General features: G+C 35.6%; 1 protein-coding gene across 1 annotated transcript in view; it reads right to left on the bottom strand.

The window, feature by feature from the left end:
- Positions 1–19,786, bottom strand: part of ClC-a (chloride channel protein 2) — a 56,107-nt gene that overhangs the window by 19,118 nt on the left and 17,203 nt on the right. The window contains exons 2-11 of the mRNA XM_073089707.1: positions 9,307–9,469; positions 8,330–8,452; positions 7,601–7,729; positions 6,922–7,055; positions 5,107–5,263; positions 4,426–4,514; positions 3,830–3,951; positions 2,728–2,829; positions 1,743–1,845; positions 557–685 (exon numbers count right to left, since the gene is read on the bottom strand). Coding sequence (XP_072945808.1) covers positions 557–685; positions 1,743–1,845; positions 2,728–2,829; positions 3,830–3,951; positions 4,426–4,514; positions 5,107–5,263; positions 6,922–7,055; positions 7,601–7,729; positions 8,330–8,452; positions 9,307–9,469 — 1,251 coding nt within the window. The remainder of the gene's footprint in view (positions 1–556; positions 686–1,742; positions 1,846–2,727; positions 2,830–3,829; positions 3,952–4,425; positions 4,515–5,106; positions 5,264–6,921; positions 7,056–7,600; positions 7,730–8,329; positions 8,453–9,306; positions 9,470–19,786) is intronic.

Genomic DNA, 19,786 nt, shown 5'->3' with positions numbered 1-19,786 from the left:
TTTTCATACTAAGCCTTATGTCACGGTTATAACACCGAATATTTAGTTGATTAACCAACAAATTCGTCAATGGTATGACTTACGTATGTTTCTAAAGAATTATACATAATCATTTGTTATGTATAATCCTTAAGGATTAGTAAGGCAATGTATGGAAAAATATGTATTTTCTTCAAAATATTCCTTTTCCTTTAATTTGTCACATAACATTACTTCCCAGAATTTGATCCTTATAAGCGACACTATCAGATGGTGGAATAATATAGAGGGTGTAATTTTTTTCAAAATGAACTCGTTCGATTCCCGGCTAAGGAAAAAGATATTTTAAAAAACGAATGATGCAGTTTTAGTTTTTATCAAAATCGGCCTCGTAACTCCTTACAGCATTTTTCGCTAACCCTTATAGTTTCGGATTTGGCCCTGAAGGCCCGTTTGAAAAATTCACCCTGTATATTCAGGATATTTAAAAAACACCGATAGCGTGATTCACAACACTCGTGGTGCCATCTCTTGTCGAGCAGCGGGAAGTCGCCACATAGTAACAAAAAGTACTTACGATAGAGAAGAAGTATATAATGAGGCATCCGAAGAGGTTGACTTCAGGGGTCCGCCAGTGGTCCACCACGGCAGCTTGTTCCGCTGTTAGCTCATCATTCCACGTGAAGTTAGCGAACATTGACAGCACCTACGATATAATTATATATTCAAAATATCAAGAGTTAAAAGAAAAACAAAAAATGAATTTTGAAAAAATTTTTGGGCATCTGGATTCCAAGTCCGCCGTTTTGGGCGGTAAGTGATAAAAATGTTTCTATCTGTAGTCTAACATTCGATAGTAATAACCAATCTTAAACAAATCAAATTTTGTTAATGTGACCCACCAAAATTCGGATTTTGGCTAATGTTGACTATAAAAGTTGTCAAATTTCGAACTGTGATAATTATTATATTGATAAAATTATATCTTTTACAGCAATAATAAATTCTTGTAAAGAATTCTTAGAGATTGATCCCGCTAGGTTAAATTAAAACAGTTATTTACCTATATCATTGAAAAAGTATCTTTAACTATTTGCCCCCTAAAGGGTTGATTAAGAAAAGTATTTGAGGATTTATCCCCTCAGGGTTTAAATATGAACAGGGTAAAAATAGAGGTAGATATATCATTGAAAAGTATCTTTAACAATTTATCTTCTAAAGGGTTAATTAAGAAAAAAATTAAGGATTTATCCCCTCAGGATTCAAATATGAACAGGGTATAAATAGAGGTAGATATATCATTGAAAAGTATCTTTAACAATTTATCCTCTAAGGGGTTAATTAAGAATAGTTTTTAAGGATTTGTCCCCTCGGGGTTTTAACATAAACAGGGTATAAATAGAGGTAGATATATCATTGAAAAGTATCTTTAACAATCTATCCTCTAAGGGGTTAATTAAGAATAGTTTTTAAGGATTTGTCCCCTCAGGGTTTTAACATAAACAGGGTATAAATAGAGGTAGATATATCATTGAAAAGTATCTTTAACAATCTATCCTCTAAAGGGTTAGAATTAAGAATAGTTTTTAAGGATTTATACCCTCAGGGTTTAAATATGAACAGGGTATAAATAGAGGTATATACAGCATTGAAAAGTATCTTTAACAATCTATCATCTAAGGGGTTAATTAAGAAAAGTTTTTGACGATATATCCCTCAGCGTTTTAACAGAAACAAGGTATAAATAGGTTATTATTGTTTACCTGTTCCTGGTTGCCGAGGTCCGCGGCCATGTACTTGCCGATGCCGGGCGGGAACAGTATCGACATTACCGCCAGAGTCATGAAGCCCGGGTAGATGAAGCGACTGTAATTAATACAATCATTGTATAACACGTTCCAATAGAGATTGTAGGATTGTAGATTTTGAAGGTGGTAGAACTCTTTGCGGTTCGACTCCGGTGGTACCGCCGCCACACCTATTTCTACCTAATAACAGCAGTGTTAGGCGCTGCTGTGTTCTGGTTTGAAGAGTGTGGTAAGAGAGACAGACTTTTCCGAGGCGTTCCAGCTTAGTCCTCAGGGGTAGCGGCGCATCTGTGGCCGACCTCAGGAAGGAATATCTAATCCTATCTGATAATATAGAAGTATTGTATAATATAGAAGTAGCAGACGAGTAAGCAGTCCATCTGATGGTAAATGGCTACTGCCGCCGATGGACATCTGTAAGCAACCTCAGATAAGATTAGACTTCTACCAGAGGTCGACCACAGATGCGCCGCTAATCCTGAGGCCGTGGTGTCCTAGTAAATGTAGCCTTAAAAATGTAGCCTCTGAATCAGGGGAGCGAAGTTCGAATCCAGTTCGTGTTGTTGTGTGCTGTGTAGTCTTTTTTTATGTAATATAAGAGTAGCAGACGAGCATGCAGTCCATCTGATACTAATGGCTACTGCCGCCCATGGACATCTGTAATCAACTCCAGATATGATTAGATATTCCTACCTGAGGTCGGCCACAGATGCGCCACTATCCCTGAGGACTAAGCTGGAACGCCTGGGAAAAGTCTGTCTCCCTTACCACACCCTTCAAACCGGAACACAGCAGCGCCTAACACTGCTGTTATTAGGTAGAAATAGGTGTGGCGGTGGTGCCGCCGGAGTCGAACCACAAAGGGTTCTACCACCTTCAATAAAAAAGATCTCAATGGGCCATCAATTCGCAATGCTTTACAATACAAATAGATACTCACTTCTTCTGTAAGAAATTGCTAAGGCTCTTCGTATTCCGCATGAACAGTACATACTGTCTATGCAGGAACACCCACAGGGCCGCCATCAGACCGCAAACAATTCTGTGGAAGTTGTTTAAATTAACAATTGCTTTTCATATCAGAGGCTTCTATGTGCCCCGCCATCTATTGTTGAGGTAAAAAGAATGAATAGAAAACATTTTACTTTTATTTTAAACTCTTTACTTAACTAAGTAACTAACTTTTATTTTTAACTTTTTAATTTTTATTTTAAACTATATCTACAAACGCTCTACCTAAACTACAGACACTAAAAACCTCACATCACCACACCAGGATTTTCTGTGTCATCGGTGACATGAACACACACAGAGACGAACACAAATACCCAGACCCAGTACAGATATCCAAACTCATCATTCAGATGTCTGTCTGGCCGGGGATCGAACCCGGAACCCCTATGGGGGTCGTCTTTTTTAATATTTATTTGTTAGAATTATATTTCGTTGCGTCTGTGACGGTAATTCTTTGGCAAAGGGAGATCTCCCGCCGGGCTAGGTGATCGTGTCCGGGGAGCGGCCGTGCTCCCACAGTCTTAGTTCGGAACTTGTATATATGCCAGATGTTTAGAAAACTTCGATAGCGTGATTCAGCAGCGCCATTTCTTGACGAGTAGAAAGAAAGAAAGAAAGAAAGAAACATTTTTATTCGGATAAATTGCAACACAAAATAAATATAACGGAAATACAAAAACAACATAAATAACATAAAACAAAAGAGAAAAAAATAAAATAAAAAAACATCAATTCAATTTTTACCATAATATGTGTTGCAACGACCGAAAAGGGACAAACTCAGCTTGTGCCACGAGCAGGTAAACTGAGTTATGGCGCTGATTTTCAGTTTGCCCCTACATCCGGGCTGCTCGGACGGCTGTGCTATTTTATTTGCTAGATTTTGTTGTTATGCTGATTCATAAAATTTATGTGTAAAATGTTAACTAACCCTAACCTGCTACGATGTCTATGAAGCGGGAAAGTCGCTACAATTCAATTACATTACATCCAATAGAAATCCAGATGTTTTGTGGTAAAATACTCACCCGAGTAATACGAATACTGCGAATTCTTGAGGGTCGAAGGGGAAGTCCTGTGGGAGGTGGGTCGGGAAGAGGGGCTTCACGGTCGGCATTGCTCCCGACCACACGGACAGAAGGCGGAACATCTAGAAAATGTATATAAATATATTTGTAGTGATTTACATATGTGTGCAATTGAAAGTAGGTATGTGAAGTTTAAGTAATATATGTGCAAAAGTGCGATCCGGAGATTGAACCCCAGACCAGGATTTTCGGAATGGCATGGTCCAAAAATATTAATTATTATTAACGGTGAATGAAAAGATCACAAGGTCCTGTACATTAAATCTGAGTTCTTTAAAAAAAACTCGACGGTTTACGTACTTTGGTCTATCGACCAATATGGTGAAATGAAATGAAATATATATTTATTTTGTATAGGCCAACGGCGGCACTTACAAATTGTCAGTTACAATATTTTCTTAAACTACTACCGGATCGGAACGCGACCTCGGTGGACTATTGGACCGGTGGACTATTGAACCCTTCTTATTATATGAGGCGTATTTTTATTCTAAGAGATATGATATAAATTAGTGGTTAAAAGTAAAAGTACTCACAATGGCACTGCAGCAAGCGGCGAAGAAACCACGCCAGTAGTTCCTCACAGCGAAATATGTGGTCGTTACTTCGATCGAAAATAGGACACCTGGAAAATAATGGACAACACATCTTTAGTTTAAGGAAAGCGGTAAAAATTTAATATCCTACCAAAATAAAACTCAAATTAAGTACTCATACTCATAAATGTGTACACAAAATACGTAATATAATGTATACGATATATTGTCCTTAAAAAGATTTTTCCTTTCGTTTGTCATTTATCATTACTTCCCAGAATTTGATGCTTAAAAGCGACACTATCTGTTGGCTATATAATAGTGTTTTTTTTTTCAAAATGATTTCGTTTGATTCCCCCGGCTAGGGAAAAAGGTTTTTTAAAAAACTAATGATGCTGTTTTAGTTTTTGTCAAAATCGGCCTCGCAACTCCTTTCAGCATTTTTTGCTAATCCTTATCGTTTCGGATTTGGCACTGATGGCCTATTTGAAAAATTCACCCTGTATACGTGGGATATCACCTACCTATTTAGTTTATGATTCTGTCAGTCAGTTTAAAAGATGTACATTGTGTTTTACATAAGCTCTTGGAAATAAGAATTCATTATCATCATAAAACCATTTCTTCGATCTCACATATATATATGATGATATATAATATAAACAGACAACAGAATCGAACCTCCGACCGGCGCGGCGAAGCAGGACGCCACACCCACTGCGCAGGCGGCGGCCAACATCTCGGTGGTGCGCGACTCGTTGCTGTAGATGCCCTGGAAGGTGGTCACCAGCCGGGACAGCAGCGTCGCTACCATCGACGCTATGTGAACGGACGGACCCTGAGGGGTTGAAAAAAATATATAGCAAAAAGTGGTAGAGTCAGTATGCTTTGTTTGTACGGATGACCCCTGAGGGGATGAACAATATATTACAAGGTGATGAACAAAAATAATAATTATATAGTTTAAAAAATAAAAACCGCACAAAGGAAATCGTGATGAGGAGAATGGGAAAAAAACATTAAAATCCTTTATTATCATCGGTTCTTGAAGTCTTTAAAATTTTAAATTAATCGGACAGTTCAAAGTAGGTAAAAATCGAGTTCAAAGATTCCGTTACACACTACATAACAACATACATACTGGTCAAGCTAATATAAGCGTAAATAAAAACAGAATCAGTACAATTCATATGTCAGTCACGCCCCCTGAGGGGATGAGAATTGAAAATATAGAAAATAGGTTAGAAGGTGGCAAAACCAGTATGGTTTGTATGAAAGGTTCCACCAACTATTTCTAGCATGAAGCGGTTAAACGTTTCGATGGAAGGGTTTGGATGCCAAATAGCAATCATCTTATTGCCCAGGAATTGCAAAGCATCTGTTGTGTTGTTTGCTTCTTAAATCTTAATGAAACGATGTTTAGACCTTTTAAAAACGCCCAGCGGTGGGACAGAATTAGATTCAAAATGATAATTTGGCAGAAGAAAGTTCCCACCAGGCGAGATTGTCACAGTAGTGTTCCGATAGTCTAAATTCGCAGCTCATGTAAAGAAAGATGTCTAGAAAACTACGATAGCGTGATACAGAAATAAGTAGTGCCATCTCTTGACAATTTGCGAAAAAACGCAACATTGTCAATCATTTTGTACGTAACAAAAATATTATACAATAAAAATATAAAGTTTAAGGCTGCGTCGCATAACAATTTCATATCTAAACGTTCAAGATCAATGTGATTGATAAAAAACGCTATCACACAAGATAATCAAACGCTCACATGATAAAAATATGTTTCATCACATTTTCATCATGATTATGTAGTTTTTAAGTTCAATGTTAAGATATGGAAATAACAACTTATTGCGTGAATATTGCGTTAAATATTTTACTTTCAATTTTCAATTCTTTTTTTATCCGAATGCGGAGGGTAATGCTTTTTAGCGTATGTACATATGTATGTATCTCTCTTTCTTTGGAACGACTTATTGTCCAAACGGCTTGACGGACTTTAACCAATGAGGTATTTCATGAGGAGACATCGGTTATATTTTTAAGCAGTCGTGGTTATTGTTTTTATAATAATTGTATATTCTATAGTTTTATCATAGATTAGTAAAGATTACTCACTCCTAACAAGAAAATGTGACCAGTTTTGACAATTGAAATTGTCACTGTCTACTATTTTCGCGTTTGAAAAATATTTAAAAAATGTAGTTTTTAGAGCATTTACGAATCAAGCAATATTTCTCCGCACTTTTTCTTCGATTTCATGTCGGCATTGTTCCGCGTAAATTACACCATGACAGCCATTAAATGGCTGACAGGACTGTCAGCCGTATAAACCATTTAATGGCTTCCTTCAATTACAAGGCGGTGAGATATCTATACTTATCTATGAGTTTTATATACACTTTGAATGAATATTTCATCTTATGATAAAGCTCATCATCTTAAAGCTCGGAATTCTAATATCAAGTACTTCTCATTTCACCTCACCTCTTTACCCAATGGCAGACCAGAGCCCAAGGTGGCAGTCAGACCTATGACCTTCGAAATGAGCGCTCTGAACGTCAGGTACTCTTTTAAGTGAACTCCTCGGAGTATTGTCTTCATCTCAGGTATACCAGAACCTGGAAACAGTGGATGAAACAGTTCAAAACAATGTTATTATGATAAGTTTTGTACTAAGCGCGTTTCTAGTCATATATTTGTCTGGCCATAGCACCCACGAAACAAAAACGATTTATTTCTCCAAAATATCCTCTATTTAGCAACTTAGAAATCAATTAAGACTTATCTACCTTATTAAAAGAACTACTGAATAAAAATATCAGACTTTTAGATCCACTATTCAGCTAGTCATTTTTAATTATTTTAATTTAGTTTATATGACATTTTCATAATACGACGTTTTTAACTTTTTCCTAAAAGTTCCTAATGTACTCGTAATACAGATACGAAGGAAGGATTTTAAATATTTATCTCCTAATGAGGTAAAAAAGACATTAAAGCTGTTCATATATCAGCTAAGTTTTAGTGCATTACTCTATGAATTATCCAACCAATTACCGAGTACTTTAAGCTACAGATCCCCTAAGGGACAAATTTTCTTAAACTAAATTTATACATATCAGCTGACTTTATCAAGTAGACTAACTAGTTAAAAGGTCCTCACCTATACTCTGAGCTGCGACGATATGCACGAAGCCGGCAGCGAAGAGTATCAAACAGACGGGCAGCGACACCCACGCCACGTACTGGCTGAATGTAGACGTGGCTAGGTCCTTGTACATCCACATGCGAGCTTTAACACATAAAACAAAAAATGTAGGAGACAGGAAGAAGAAAGCAAATACAGTTTTATAAAGATAAAAAACTCTGTAACACATGTAATTTTTTATCTCTATTTTTCATTAAAAACATGAAGCTTAAAAACTAACATAATAAAGAAAACCAATTATAATGTAGATTTCTAAAATTTTCAATGAAATATTATGATTTTTTTTAATTAACTGACAAGTAACGAGACATACATACGCCCGGAAAACATTCTCCACAGTCAGATAAAAAAGGTTGGCTTTACATCCTATCAAAATAGGTGATCCTCAACGTAAATGTTGCTAAATCTTGAATTAATTCATATTTAAATAACGGAATACTTACTTCACAGTACGTCAGCATGAAATAAAAATAAAAATAAGTACAGTATTTCACACATAATATTGTTAGGGAGGTAACACACAAGAGGCTGCTAATACAAGAGCGATTGACGGTGACAGTCGTCGACTTTCGGAAGCAGTACGACTTTCGCTCGTACTCGTATATTAATTAGATCCTTCAGATGCCGTTACAAAGACTCCACTAATATAAACTTCAAACATACGCAGATTGATCGGACACTCACCATTATTGCAGACCGCGATAGCCCGGTCCATCGCGAAGTTGATGACCGCCATGATGATACCGAGCGCAGCCAGAAACACCCAGTCCTCGCCCAGCCTCGCGAACGTGTGTCTCCAGGCGTACCCTGATGCAAACTTTATATCATTGTTCATTTATATCCGGGAGATGGTGTTTGGGATAGGGGAAGCTCTAGGTAAAGAAATGAAGTTATAGCAAAGAGAGTAGTAACTAAAGACCGGCAAATGTGTCTTATATCAATATTATTCGATGCAAACTTTATATCATTGTCAACTTATGCTCGGGAGAACTAGTGTTTGGGATAAGGGAAGAAAGAAATTTAGTTATAGCGGAGAGAGTGGTGCCAACATTGCCTATTGCATATTTTATATTTGTTCATTTATATCATGGAGTGTAGGGGAGATGTTAGGGAAAGAAATGAAGTTTATCTTGAGCATAACCGCATTTGTCACTTACTCGGAATTCTCTAATCGTACAAAGGTGCAAAAGTCGCAGTGACTATCTAATATAATACAAGCAAATTTACAATAATTGATTTCAAATATAATGATAAAACATATTATGCAGAGGCGAAGCATTATTTATTTTCATTGAATATAGTAATCATAGGAAATCTCATAAGGAAATATTAATCTTAATGAGATAATAAGGAAGATATTTTCCTCTAGTGTTTATAAGAAGGCGCAAAAAACATTCGACGTTACGAAATATTCCTCTAATGTTGTAACGACGACGATGACTACTTTCCATCAGGTATCCCATCTACGTTATCAATACTATAAATTCTTTAATTCAAACTGAATGTATAGAATAACTAACAGAAAAATAAAGTCATAATAAGGATAAATGAGAAAAAGAAGAATTATTGAAATGTTGCAAAAGAAGATGAAAATTTAAAAAATGTGAAAAATCTTATCTGAAACATTTTTATCACTTGAATATTGTGTTTTGTATGCTCACCTAGTACTTTGATGACCTTCCCTCTCGGCCTGTGCTTCCCCGTCGCCTCCAGCTCCTTCTGCCGGAGTTTGTCATCTTTTCTTCTTCTTTTTCGTAATCTTCTGAGTCTTCTTGCTTCTTCTCTGGCCGCTTCGCTTAGGTCGCGTTGATAGCGACCATACATCTGTAAAAAGTAATTTAAACATTGTATTTTTTTTTCTTACATTCCGTTGTCCAATTTACGTTTTGATTTGAACAACTATAATCAAAAATATTTAGGTTTAGGCCATAGTCTAGCGACTGGCCAAGTGAGAATTAGAAAACATCACACATTTTTGTGAACCTTTTTAAGAGTTCTTAGGCACTTGCCGTAGAGCTCTTACAAAAGAAAAGATTTATCTTAATTTATTTTACTACACTTAAATATTAATATCGAGTCCCCGTAAAATAATTTTATTTTTGACACGAAAGATGAATTTATAAAAATTCCACATACCACTACACGGCTTCCTCTCTCAATCATTTCTTCCTGATCCATTTTAAATATAACGATTTTTTACATGTTACTACTACTTACACTACCTTATAGCACAGATCCTATGCACTTCAGAATGAATTAAATATTATTCACACAGATTATTGTTAAATTACAACTGTTTGGTATCAGGAATAATATAAAGACATAGTGAACGGAGAACGTATTTCGGAGTCTATTAAGACCTGAATAGTTAATTGCAAGATAATAATATTTATTTTAATAACTTTATTACAGCAGGCGTCTATTTAGAGCCTCATTCTTATGACCACTACTAATATATTATCAATTCTACTAATATCTGGGAAAGCAGGGGCGATAGGAGTTCACTTTAAAATTAGTCATTCACACAATTTTCTTAGAAGGAACCTTGAAACAAATGAAAATAGCTGAATTCCGAACGTTAATTGCAAAGTGGAACGGCGTTAAATTTGTTTTACTACGCATAAACCTTCAAAGGTCAAAAAGGAGAGGAAAACAGACGAATAACAGTAAATTGATAGATGAGAAACGACATCAAAACACTGTGGCACATCTTAACTTAAATTTTTCAAGTCTAATTAACTTTGACCATCTAAATCGTATCACATTTCGGTAGCAACTGTTAGGAGAAATTAAACCAAGATGAGCCTTGGATTCAAAGTTTGCTGAAGATATCAGATAATCTTAGCGTGTTTGACAAAGATATATCATTGGAAAATGCCTATGCAATTATTTATACGCTAAAACCGATTTAGCTTTGGCGAGCGATAAACGAAATTAAACAGCTAGATTAGCTCAAACTCACAAAAACTTTAACAAAATAAGTTTTTGTTGTATAATAGCAAAGGACCATGCAGCCCATTGATGGTAATTTGTAACTACTGTTCGTGGAGATGTATAATTAATCCCAGATGGTTTTAGTCCTTCTTGAGGTCATAGACACGTCGCTACATTTGAAATAAGTTTTTTTTTTTTTTTTTATAATATAGGAGTAGCAGACGAGCATGCAGTCCACCTGATGGTAAGTGGCTACTGCCGCCCATGGACATCTGTAATCAACCCCAGATAGGATTAGATATACCTACCTGAGGTCGGCCACAGATGCGCTGCTACCCCTGAGGACTAAGCTGGAATGCCTCGGAAAAGTATGTCTCCCTTACCACACCCTTCAAAACGGAACACAGCAGCGCTTAACACTGATGTTATTAAGCAGAAATAGGTGTGGCGGTGGTGCCGCCGGAGTCAAACCACAAGGGGTTCTACCACCTTTGAAGTATACGATACGATAAGTTACAACTCATCGTAAAATCGTAACTCCCTTACCACACCTTTGGACCAAAAAAATAACAGCACTTAACACTGATATTATGAGACAGAAATAGAATATCCGTGAAGTACATCTGCTGTAGCAAATAAATGGAACGCAATTTGCTGCAATTCAAATAAATGATGGTATTTCTGGGCACGTCACTGACCACTAACGTCATCATTCAATGCTATATCGAGAACAAAATTGTTTGTTGATTGTAGCGTTTCATTTGTTTGAACATCATGATGGTTTTTTGATTGTTGTATCTTTGTAATATACGGCCCTACGAGCGAACGGAGAGGGAACCATGATTGTGTTTTAAAATGAAAATTCTCTAATATCAACATTTTTAATCCAACTCGTCCAACTCGAAGTGTGACTTCAGGGCTTTGGTTTTCTCTCAGAGTAATAGGTTTCTTTCACCACGCTAGCTAAGAGCAAATTAGTGACCTTCACAAAGCTTTACGGTCTTTATTCTAGAACTCTCAAGCATGTAGGTTTTCTCACGGTTTTCCTTCTCAGCTAGTGATAATTAATTTGCTAATACGCATATGACTCCAAGAATCAGATCAATCGGCGAATCATTAATCATTTCAATTGTCTAAACTCAGATCAACTAAATGATTAGAAATCAATGATTCTCGTTTAATAACCAACACTAATTACGCTATTTACCTATATTATTGTGTAAATCTTATCAAGATTGAAATAAGAGGTAAATCAAACATGAATGAATTATAATCATTCATGATTCTTGTTACGTTGCGCCTGCGTTGATGCTCAATCAATCAATACAATACATTGAAGTAACGTGCCTTATATCGCTGTAATGTTTTAGTATTGCCTTATAGACATTTTTATGAAGATAAATAAAGTTAGACAGAAACTGTTTATTGAAAAGAGGTTGAACATTTTGATTGTTCTTTACGCAAAAGTCCTAATTATTATTCTGTTGCATTTTTTTGTGAATGAGTGGGTCTAGTCCGTTTTGACTAGCCAAAACTCACAGAAAATGTCGCTAATGGATTTTACCGTTACATCAATTATTATAGTTGCGCATATGGATTTTTCATGTTGTGTTGATGTACAGAAAAAACGCACATAAGGTACGATACACCTTTTGTCCCTGTAGTCCCGGGACTAGAATAGGGCTACGGTATCCCCTACCTGTCGTAAGAGGCGACTAAAAGGGGGCTTCCGGGGTTGCGGGCGGCAAGATTGGGAGGTCGAGCCGTCCAGCAAGCAACTCCGGGAAGGACGGCGGTATGTGTGGTCGCATACCGTCGTAAACACCAGACGGTGTGGTGAGTCCTGAAGCTCACCTAGGAGGAGCCCGAAGGGGCAACGCGTTCAGAGGACTCCGGTTGCGTTCCGTAGGAGATTCCGGAGTCCTCTTGGCAACGCTGAGGACGGCCACCGGGGTTTTAGTGCGGTAAGAATCCCACATAACCCCGTGTCGCTCCTACCACACTGGGTACCTTTTGAAAGTTTCCCCCTCGTAAACAAAAAAAAAAAAAGGTACGATACACCTTTGTGAGTTTTTGGTCACGCAAAAGCAATTTATTCAAGAGCTCTGATTAATTCTGACAAGTCATTGACAAATATATGATCAACAAATATATTTAAGAAAATATAAAATCCATCCAGTCGTTTAGGCCACAGCCGACAGCAAAGCAATATCTCAAAAACATAATCTTTTGTCGCAGTAGGATAGAAATAAAAGGAAACATTATCTTCCTGTCTTTTATTAATACAATTCGCATTCAATCTTCAAATCCCATCTTGACTCATTGCTTCAATGCTTCTGTTGGAGATTCTGTTTCATCGTTAATTACTTCAATGAGTGCTATACTAAAAATACAATCAACAATTTCTTAGAAAATGAGTCGACAAGTGATGTTCAAGTGTCCGATTACATCCTCTTGTCATGGTGAGAATGAAAGATTGCAATTTTTGCATCATTTCCCATTTATACAAATAAATAAAATTTTCTCTTTTTCAATGTCTCTTGTCTCTTTGCAATGTTCAAATAACAGCTTTTTATTTAAAACATATGAAAGTCCATGTTTGTTTGTTACAAATTGCATAGTACATATTACAAAAAGAATTATTACATTTTTAACCGACTTCCCAAAGGAAGATAGGTCATTGTCTGTCTGTTTGTTTGTTGCAGCTAATCTCCGAAACGGTTGGACGGTTTTGACGGCACTTACATTAGCAGTTAGCTAATGTTATAAGAGAATCCAACGAATCAAATCCATGAAATCTACAGAGTATTTAAACTTTTAAACAGTTCTTTCTTATTAAAATTAATATTAGTAATACAAACGAACTTTTGATGTTCAATGGTCATAGTCCATGTGGGCATTCGTATCAATCATTGGTAAGATACTTGTTTTGGCTAGATAAAATAAGTTAGATTTTATTCATTGTTATTTTAATCGTTGTTACTTCGGTTTCATTCCATAAACAGCAATGACCATTTAATTCACCTTACGATAAGTGTCCATTGCCGTCTTTCAACGTTATCATAGACTGACACACACTCACTTGGTGTAAATAATTAAGAAAAATATGCAAAATTACTATGTATCAGAGACAATCAAATTTATTGTACTGGTACCTAGTAATAGACCAGACATTAGAAGGAAAAGTGTCATCCACAAAATTATTACCAATTGGTGGTAAGTCTACCAAATATAATATTTCTACTGGTAATCAATCCAAGATGGCGTTAATGTGAAGCGGGTTAAAAGTTTTTGTATGAAAATCTTGTGATAGTCCTCTCTATATTCCTATTTATTTAATCACTTTGCTATACATGTACGAATATTATAAAGATAATAAAGATGATTATTATAACAAAACAATAGTAGTTATTTTCTATGTGTATATTATTATCATATGTCTATTATGGTACATCTTACACAATTATAAGGACAATTACAGTGTTAAATGCGTGGGACGCACTATATTTAGCGATGCATTCTGTAATTAGCGCTGAAACAAAGGGTTTCCTACTTTGATTTACACGTACGTACATACTCCACTGTACGCCATTGCAATAAAGTTGAGAGTTGGAAGCAAATTGGAATATGTAGAGTGCATGCTGTGTTGTTGGCTGTATAATCTTGGTATCAAATTACAGTCACACTGACTAACCTTTTATTTGAATAGAATATTCTTTGTCCGAAAATAAAGTTCACAATGAAACATGTTTTTTACTTCCAATGTTTCTTATGTCATTGAAAAGAAATGCTGCGCCGGCGTTCATATGGGTTAATGGACTGCATTAACCCATATGAACGCCTGCGCAGCATTGGCGACTCCTTTGGTGTTGCAATCCATGGGCGCGATGACTACTTTCTATCAGGCAGCTTGTCTGCTTAATCGTTAAGTTGAAGAATAAAAAAAAATGTAATTCATGAGATGGTGCCTTATTTGCATCTCCGAAGGTCGGAAATGCTCATGAAATTGCATCACTGGCAATCACTTAAGATTCGTGGAAGATGATACCACCTTAAAAGACTTTTTAGGCTACAAACTTGTCTTTGTAATTTCGAGGCCAGAAAAGGGCTACGGTATCCCCTGCCTGTCATAAGAGGCAACTATAAGAGGGGCATTCGAAGGGGCGGCAAGAGTGAAACCTTTGGGCAGCGTTCCCGGGAAGGATGTTTTTCATAAAGTACCTTTTCTTTTACAAACATGACTTCCTCTTTACGACTGGTTCAATGTTTCGCAAATTCAAATATTGTCCCAATTTATGAGCCATTTACACAACTATAAGGTTAAATGTTCACGTGATAACGGCTATCTAATGAGTTAATCCTAAGTCTTACTTAGCAATGTTTGCTCGAACAAGGCTTTTGCCTTATTTTGAAGGCGAGGTCTTGCCTTGCATTGGCAGGGAAACTAGCTACTTTTGTTTTCCTGAATTTTACTAGATTTTTTATGCAAATGAGCAAATTAAACTAATGTCTGATGTATTTTTCATCCACCTGTATCATGTCGCTCCTGAGTGCCTCAAGGATCTTCAAAACTTCTTAATTTAATTTGTTGATATCCTACTTCATTTCTTGCTCCATCGCCTCAATTATTTTAAGGCAGCGCCCTCGTCTTATGTCTTTTAATGAATACCATGACTTTAATTAAGTTTAAAAATATTTTGTTACGAATTAATGTAAATGTTAAGGCAGGCTGAAGACACCAGTCTTCTGTATCACACGTAACTCTCTCTGCCTTATCGGTATTAATTCACCTTGTTTTTTCTGGACTAAGGACTTACCTACTATTTAAGAGGGCTGCGCATCTAGACCTCGATTAGAACAGTAGTAAAAATGTTGTTGCCTACCATTCATCTTCAAAAATTATTCATGATCACTTCTCGCCTGCCTATCTGCATTACTGCCTGTATATATATGGGGGACTATTTTCCTCTGTCATCATTGCATATGGATTTCGCATTACCTATCGACAATGCATAATTCATACGATATGAATACAATGGTACCATGCCCCAGGAAGGTAAAAGTCGGGCACACGTAACGGAATACTGATGTATGTCATTGTTTCATATATGTCCTTTTGGGAAAACCAAGGGCTTCTTAGGGTGTTGTACAGTTCACGCATACTTATCATAATTGAGGTTTTAGTAATCCATTGTGGTAAATGCAGCTTTGATGATTACTACAGTATATGCCTAGCCGTGAAGGGGAAAGGGGAGGGAATAAGGAGTTGAATCGAGATAACAGGAGAAAAAATCAAAATGGAGGATCGATTTTTCGCTAACCATTTTCAAAGATTATTTACTTAGATATAGTGAGAAAATTTTTCAGATGGTCGAACATTTTTCGCCGATTGTTCGAGTGATATTCCTCTACCCCTTTGGACCCGTTGAAACCCTGTTAACTTGTGTTATAAAGGGCCGCATCGCAAATGCCTTGACACAGCAAGGGCAACATAATTATTTCAGGCATTGCAACTGGAGTTTTCTAAAAAAATACTACCTGACCAGGACCAAAGGCACTATGCTCCGATAGAGCAGTGTAGCCGCGCGGGTCATTAGTTAATTAGACTTTTAACTAATCGCGTTTTACCGCTTATTCTTAAGTCTTTAAATAATGCGATATACTTGCAAGTGTTCATGACAATGCTATTTTGTAACAGACTATTTTTTATTTACACATTAACTTTAATTATATAAGTGTTATATGACTTTATAGTGTTACGGGCAGGAAATAAACTATTTTTATAAGATACTTGTTAACCTTGCTCTATATTATAATAGTCTAAATTAATTTTGACACAGAATTTTTGAATTCTTTGCCTTGAATTTAAATTTTGCTTTCCTTAAATTGTACGCGTTTCAATGTTAGCTACATAGTACCTAATAAAATCTCTATTATAATATTTATTATTGTTAACTTAATAGGATGTTAGTACCTACTCTTTGAGGATTATAGTCATCGTCGTCGTCAACCCATTATTATTCAACCACAGGTCGCCTCTCACAAAAGGGTTTATTTAGGTCATTATCCACCGCATTGGCTAAGTACGAATGGTAGTAGAAGACCCGAATAAGGGATAACCTGCATCCGTGTAATGGATGAAACCTATTTTTAACCGACTTCAAAAAAGGAGGAGGTTTCTCAATTCGACCGTATATATATATATATATATATATATATATATATATATATATATATATATATATATATATATATATATATATATATATGTATATGTATATATATATATTTTTATATCAAACTTACAAGTGGGGAAGCAGTGATAGCCTAGTGATTTTTTAAAGTTATGTGCGTATTGGGAATTAATCATCACTTAGGTAAAAGGTGACGGAAAACATTGCGAGGGAACCTGCCCACCTGAGAGAATTTATAAAAAAAATCAACGGTAAGTGCCAATTCGCACTAGGCCAACGCGGTGGACTACGACCTAATCCTTCTCATTCTTGAATGGGTTGACGATATTACAAGTGGGTTGGTTAAAATCATTCTAGAAAGGAAATAAATACTAATTAAACTTGAGAGAAAGTAAATGCTTATGAATATTTTAAGCACAGTAGCTGTATATGTTAATGTGTTAACTGGCCGTAAATTTTAAACACTACCTTGTCATACCAAGGATCTTTGAACATCTATTGCATTGTATTCCACTGAGAGCCTTTCGCAAATCGGAAGTCGACCTTAATCAAATTATTCATCCAGGAAGACTCATCAATGCCTTCGTAATAGATAGTATGGATGCAAATCACGTAGTAACAGTAGACCATAAAACATAATTTTGGCCGATTTAGTTACGTTAAAGATTGATTAAATTTGGTATCGTTGCAAAAACTCTAGGTTCTTATACTGAAGGAGGTTTTTATTTTGAACTAACTAACTAGTATGGTTTACTTGGCTCGGTTTTTTTGGTGTATGTGGTTTACCATGCCTGTCTGTTTGTTTGTATTTGAAATCGCATCTAACTAAAACCACTAAATTGAATTAAATGGATAAATATATTCATAGTCCGTATCCTGACTCAACATTTAGTCTTTGTTTTATTATTCTTCTTCTTTATCAAAAATTATTACAATTTAAAATCAGAAGTAATTATTCTTACTTTTCATGACGTGCTACAAGAATAGCGTTGTACAATTAATGTTATATTCTAAAACCAAGCGTAGTCACAGGGACAACTATTGTGATAAAAATAATCTAATTCCAATATTCTTTGATGACATCTATTTGTAGTATTATTAATAATTACAAAAGAAATAAAATAAATATCTTTAATATTCAATTTACATTTGTAAAAAGCAAGCAACAGTTGCTAATGACATCTTCAATTACAATATTTTAAAGTGTTTGTGGTTTTGGAAAGTCGATACGTGCTATCTTTTTTATCAGACGAATGATATAATTTTAACATGTTATCCGAAATTATTCTGTAATATATAGATAACGGTATTAAATAGGTAGTCTTTTGGAGATCTGCTCAAAATAGATGTTTACGACGGCAAAAAGAATAATTCTTTTTAACAGGCATCCCATATTTATAAAGAAATAATATATTATAATAAACAATACATTAAATAATTAATTCTGCTTTACTTATTTACACTATACCAAATCGATAAAAAAATGTATTAACCGTTTGTATGTTCTCTATAGAACTAAAAAAAACTTGAATAACACTTAACTAATATGACACTGAAATTTTTGAATCTCTTGTAAATCAAAAAAAGTAAGTATGTATCTGGCTGGTAATATAAAAAATATTGCAAATCGATAATTTTATAGTCTTCATCGAGCCTGTTTTTTCGAATGACCTGCGCCTGCGCAAGTGACGTAACGGTGTCAATGAACTTGGCTGCCCTGCAAAAAATGTGAAGCTGAATGATCTGACCAATTGTCTGCAGCTTTTGCTTTTTTATAAGATTGTATTGGAGTTTGGCAACCTGGTACAGTTCGCGCCAAACTGCTAGTCCGCTCTGAAGTTGTTGCGAGCAGGTATAGTCATACAATTTGTTATGGCGACGCGATTCATTTCTATATTCAGAGCGGACTAGTTTTACGCGCACTATAAGTAGTTAACTAGTTACTGCCGCTTTTGGATATTTGTAACCAACTGTATATATGTAGAAGAACAGGTTCTGTTTGATACTGATGACAGATGCTTTGCCACTCTTCAGGAGTAATATTCGCTTCATAATATATGTAAGTCAGCTTGTATCCACACCCATCCACTGAAACGTAAGAATTGCCTTACGATTGAAATAGATGGGAAGATGGTGCCTAAATGCCACATTTAAGTTAAAGCAAGGGATATGTACTATCTTCGTGGTTCCAAGTTTTTGAATATGAATTTCATTTCTAATAAAATTATTACGCCAGGTTCAAGGCTTTTAAACATTGTACTATTATAAAACCGAATGCTACTGCTACCATGCTCATGGTTCCAAGTTCAATTTCAAGCGATAACAATTTTTTATCTGATATTTTATTCTTTTATACTTATGATTCTCTTTGCGTTTGAGATATAGGTACGCGGTGGGAATTCCTACACATATGCAAAATGATTTGTTTACGACTAAGCCAATTATGTACCTATATAAAAATATAAATGTTATCGGTCATAAAACGCTACGATATATTAACTTATAAAGATATCCGCATGCTAATGTGATAAGTGATAACAAATCGAATTAAAAGAAATAAAAATATTAGATTTGTTGCACGCGCTTTCATTAATTCTGATCTATTAAAGTAATTATTTTTATATTCACATCGAATTATGTTGTAACGGATACAATAAGCATGTTTCTTTTCCAGACATAACTGATTTTATCTGATTTCAAAATTAAAACTCAACTTGGGGATCAATCCATAATTATTACTTAATGTAAAACACACGAGACCTCCTACATTTGTCGGTAAAGACTCGGTTGTTTATATACATAACTGATTTTATCTGATTTCAAAATTAATACTCAACTTGGGGATCAATCCATAATTATTACTTAATGTAAAACACACGAGACCTCCTACATTTGTCGGTAAAGACTCGGTTTTTAATATATTAGGAGTAGCAGACGAGCAAGCAGTCCACTTGTTGGTAAGTGGCTACTGCCGAACATGGACATCAGCAATCAACGGATAGGATAAGATATT

The sequence above is a fragment of the Epargyreus clarus genome, unplaced genomic scaffold (genome assembly GCF_041222505.1).
Source record: "Epargyreus clarus isolate Ecla_fem2 unplaced genomic scaffold, WU_Ecla_fem_2.2 ptg000031l, whole genome shotgun sequence".
In the NCBI taxonomy this organism is placed as follows: Eukaryota; Metazoa; Arthropoda; class Insecta; order Lepidoptera; family Hesperiidae; genus Epargyreus; species Epargyreus clarus.
Note: the sequence above shows the minus strand (reverse complement) of the source record. Positions and strands in the feature narration are given on the sequence as shown.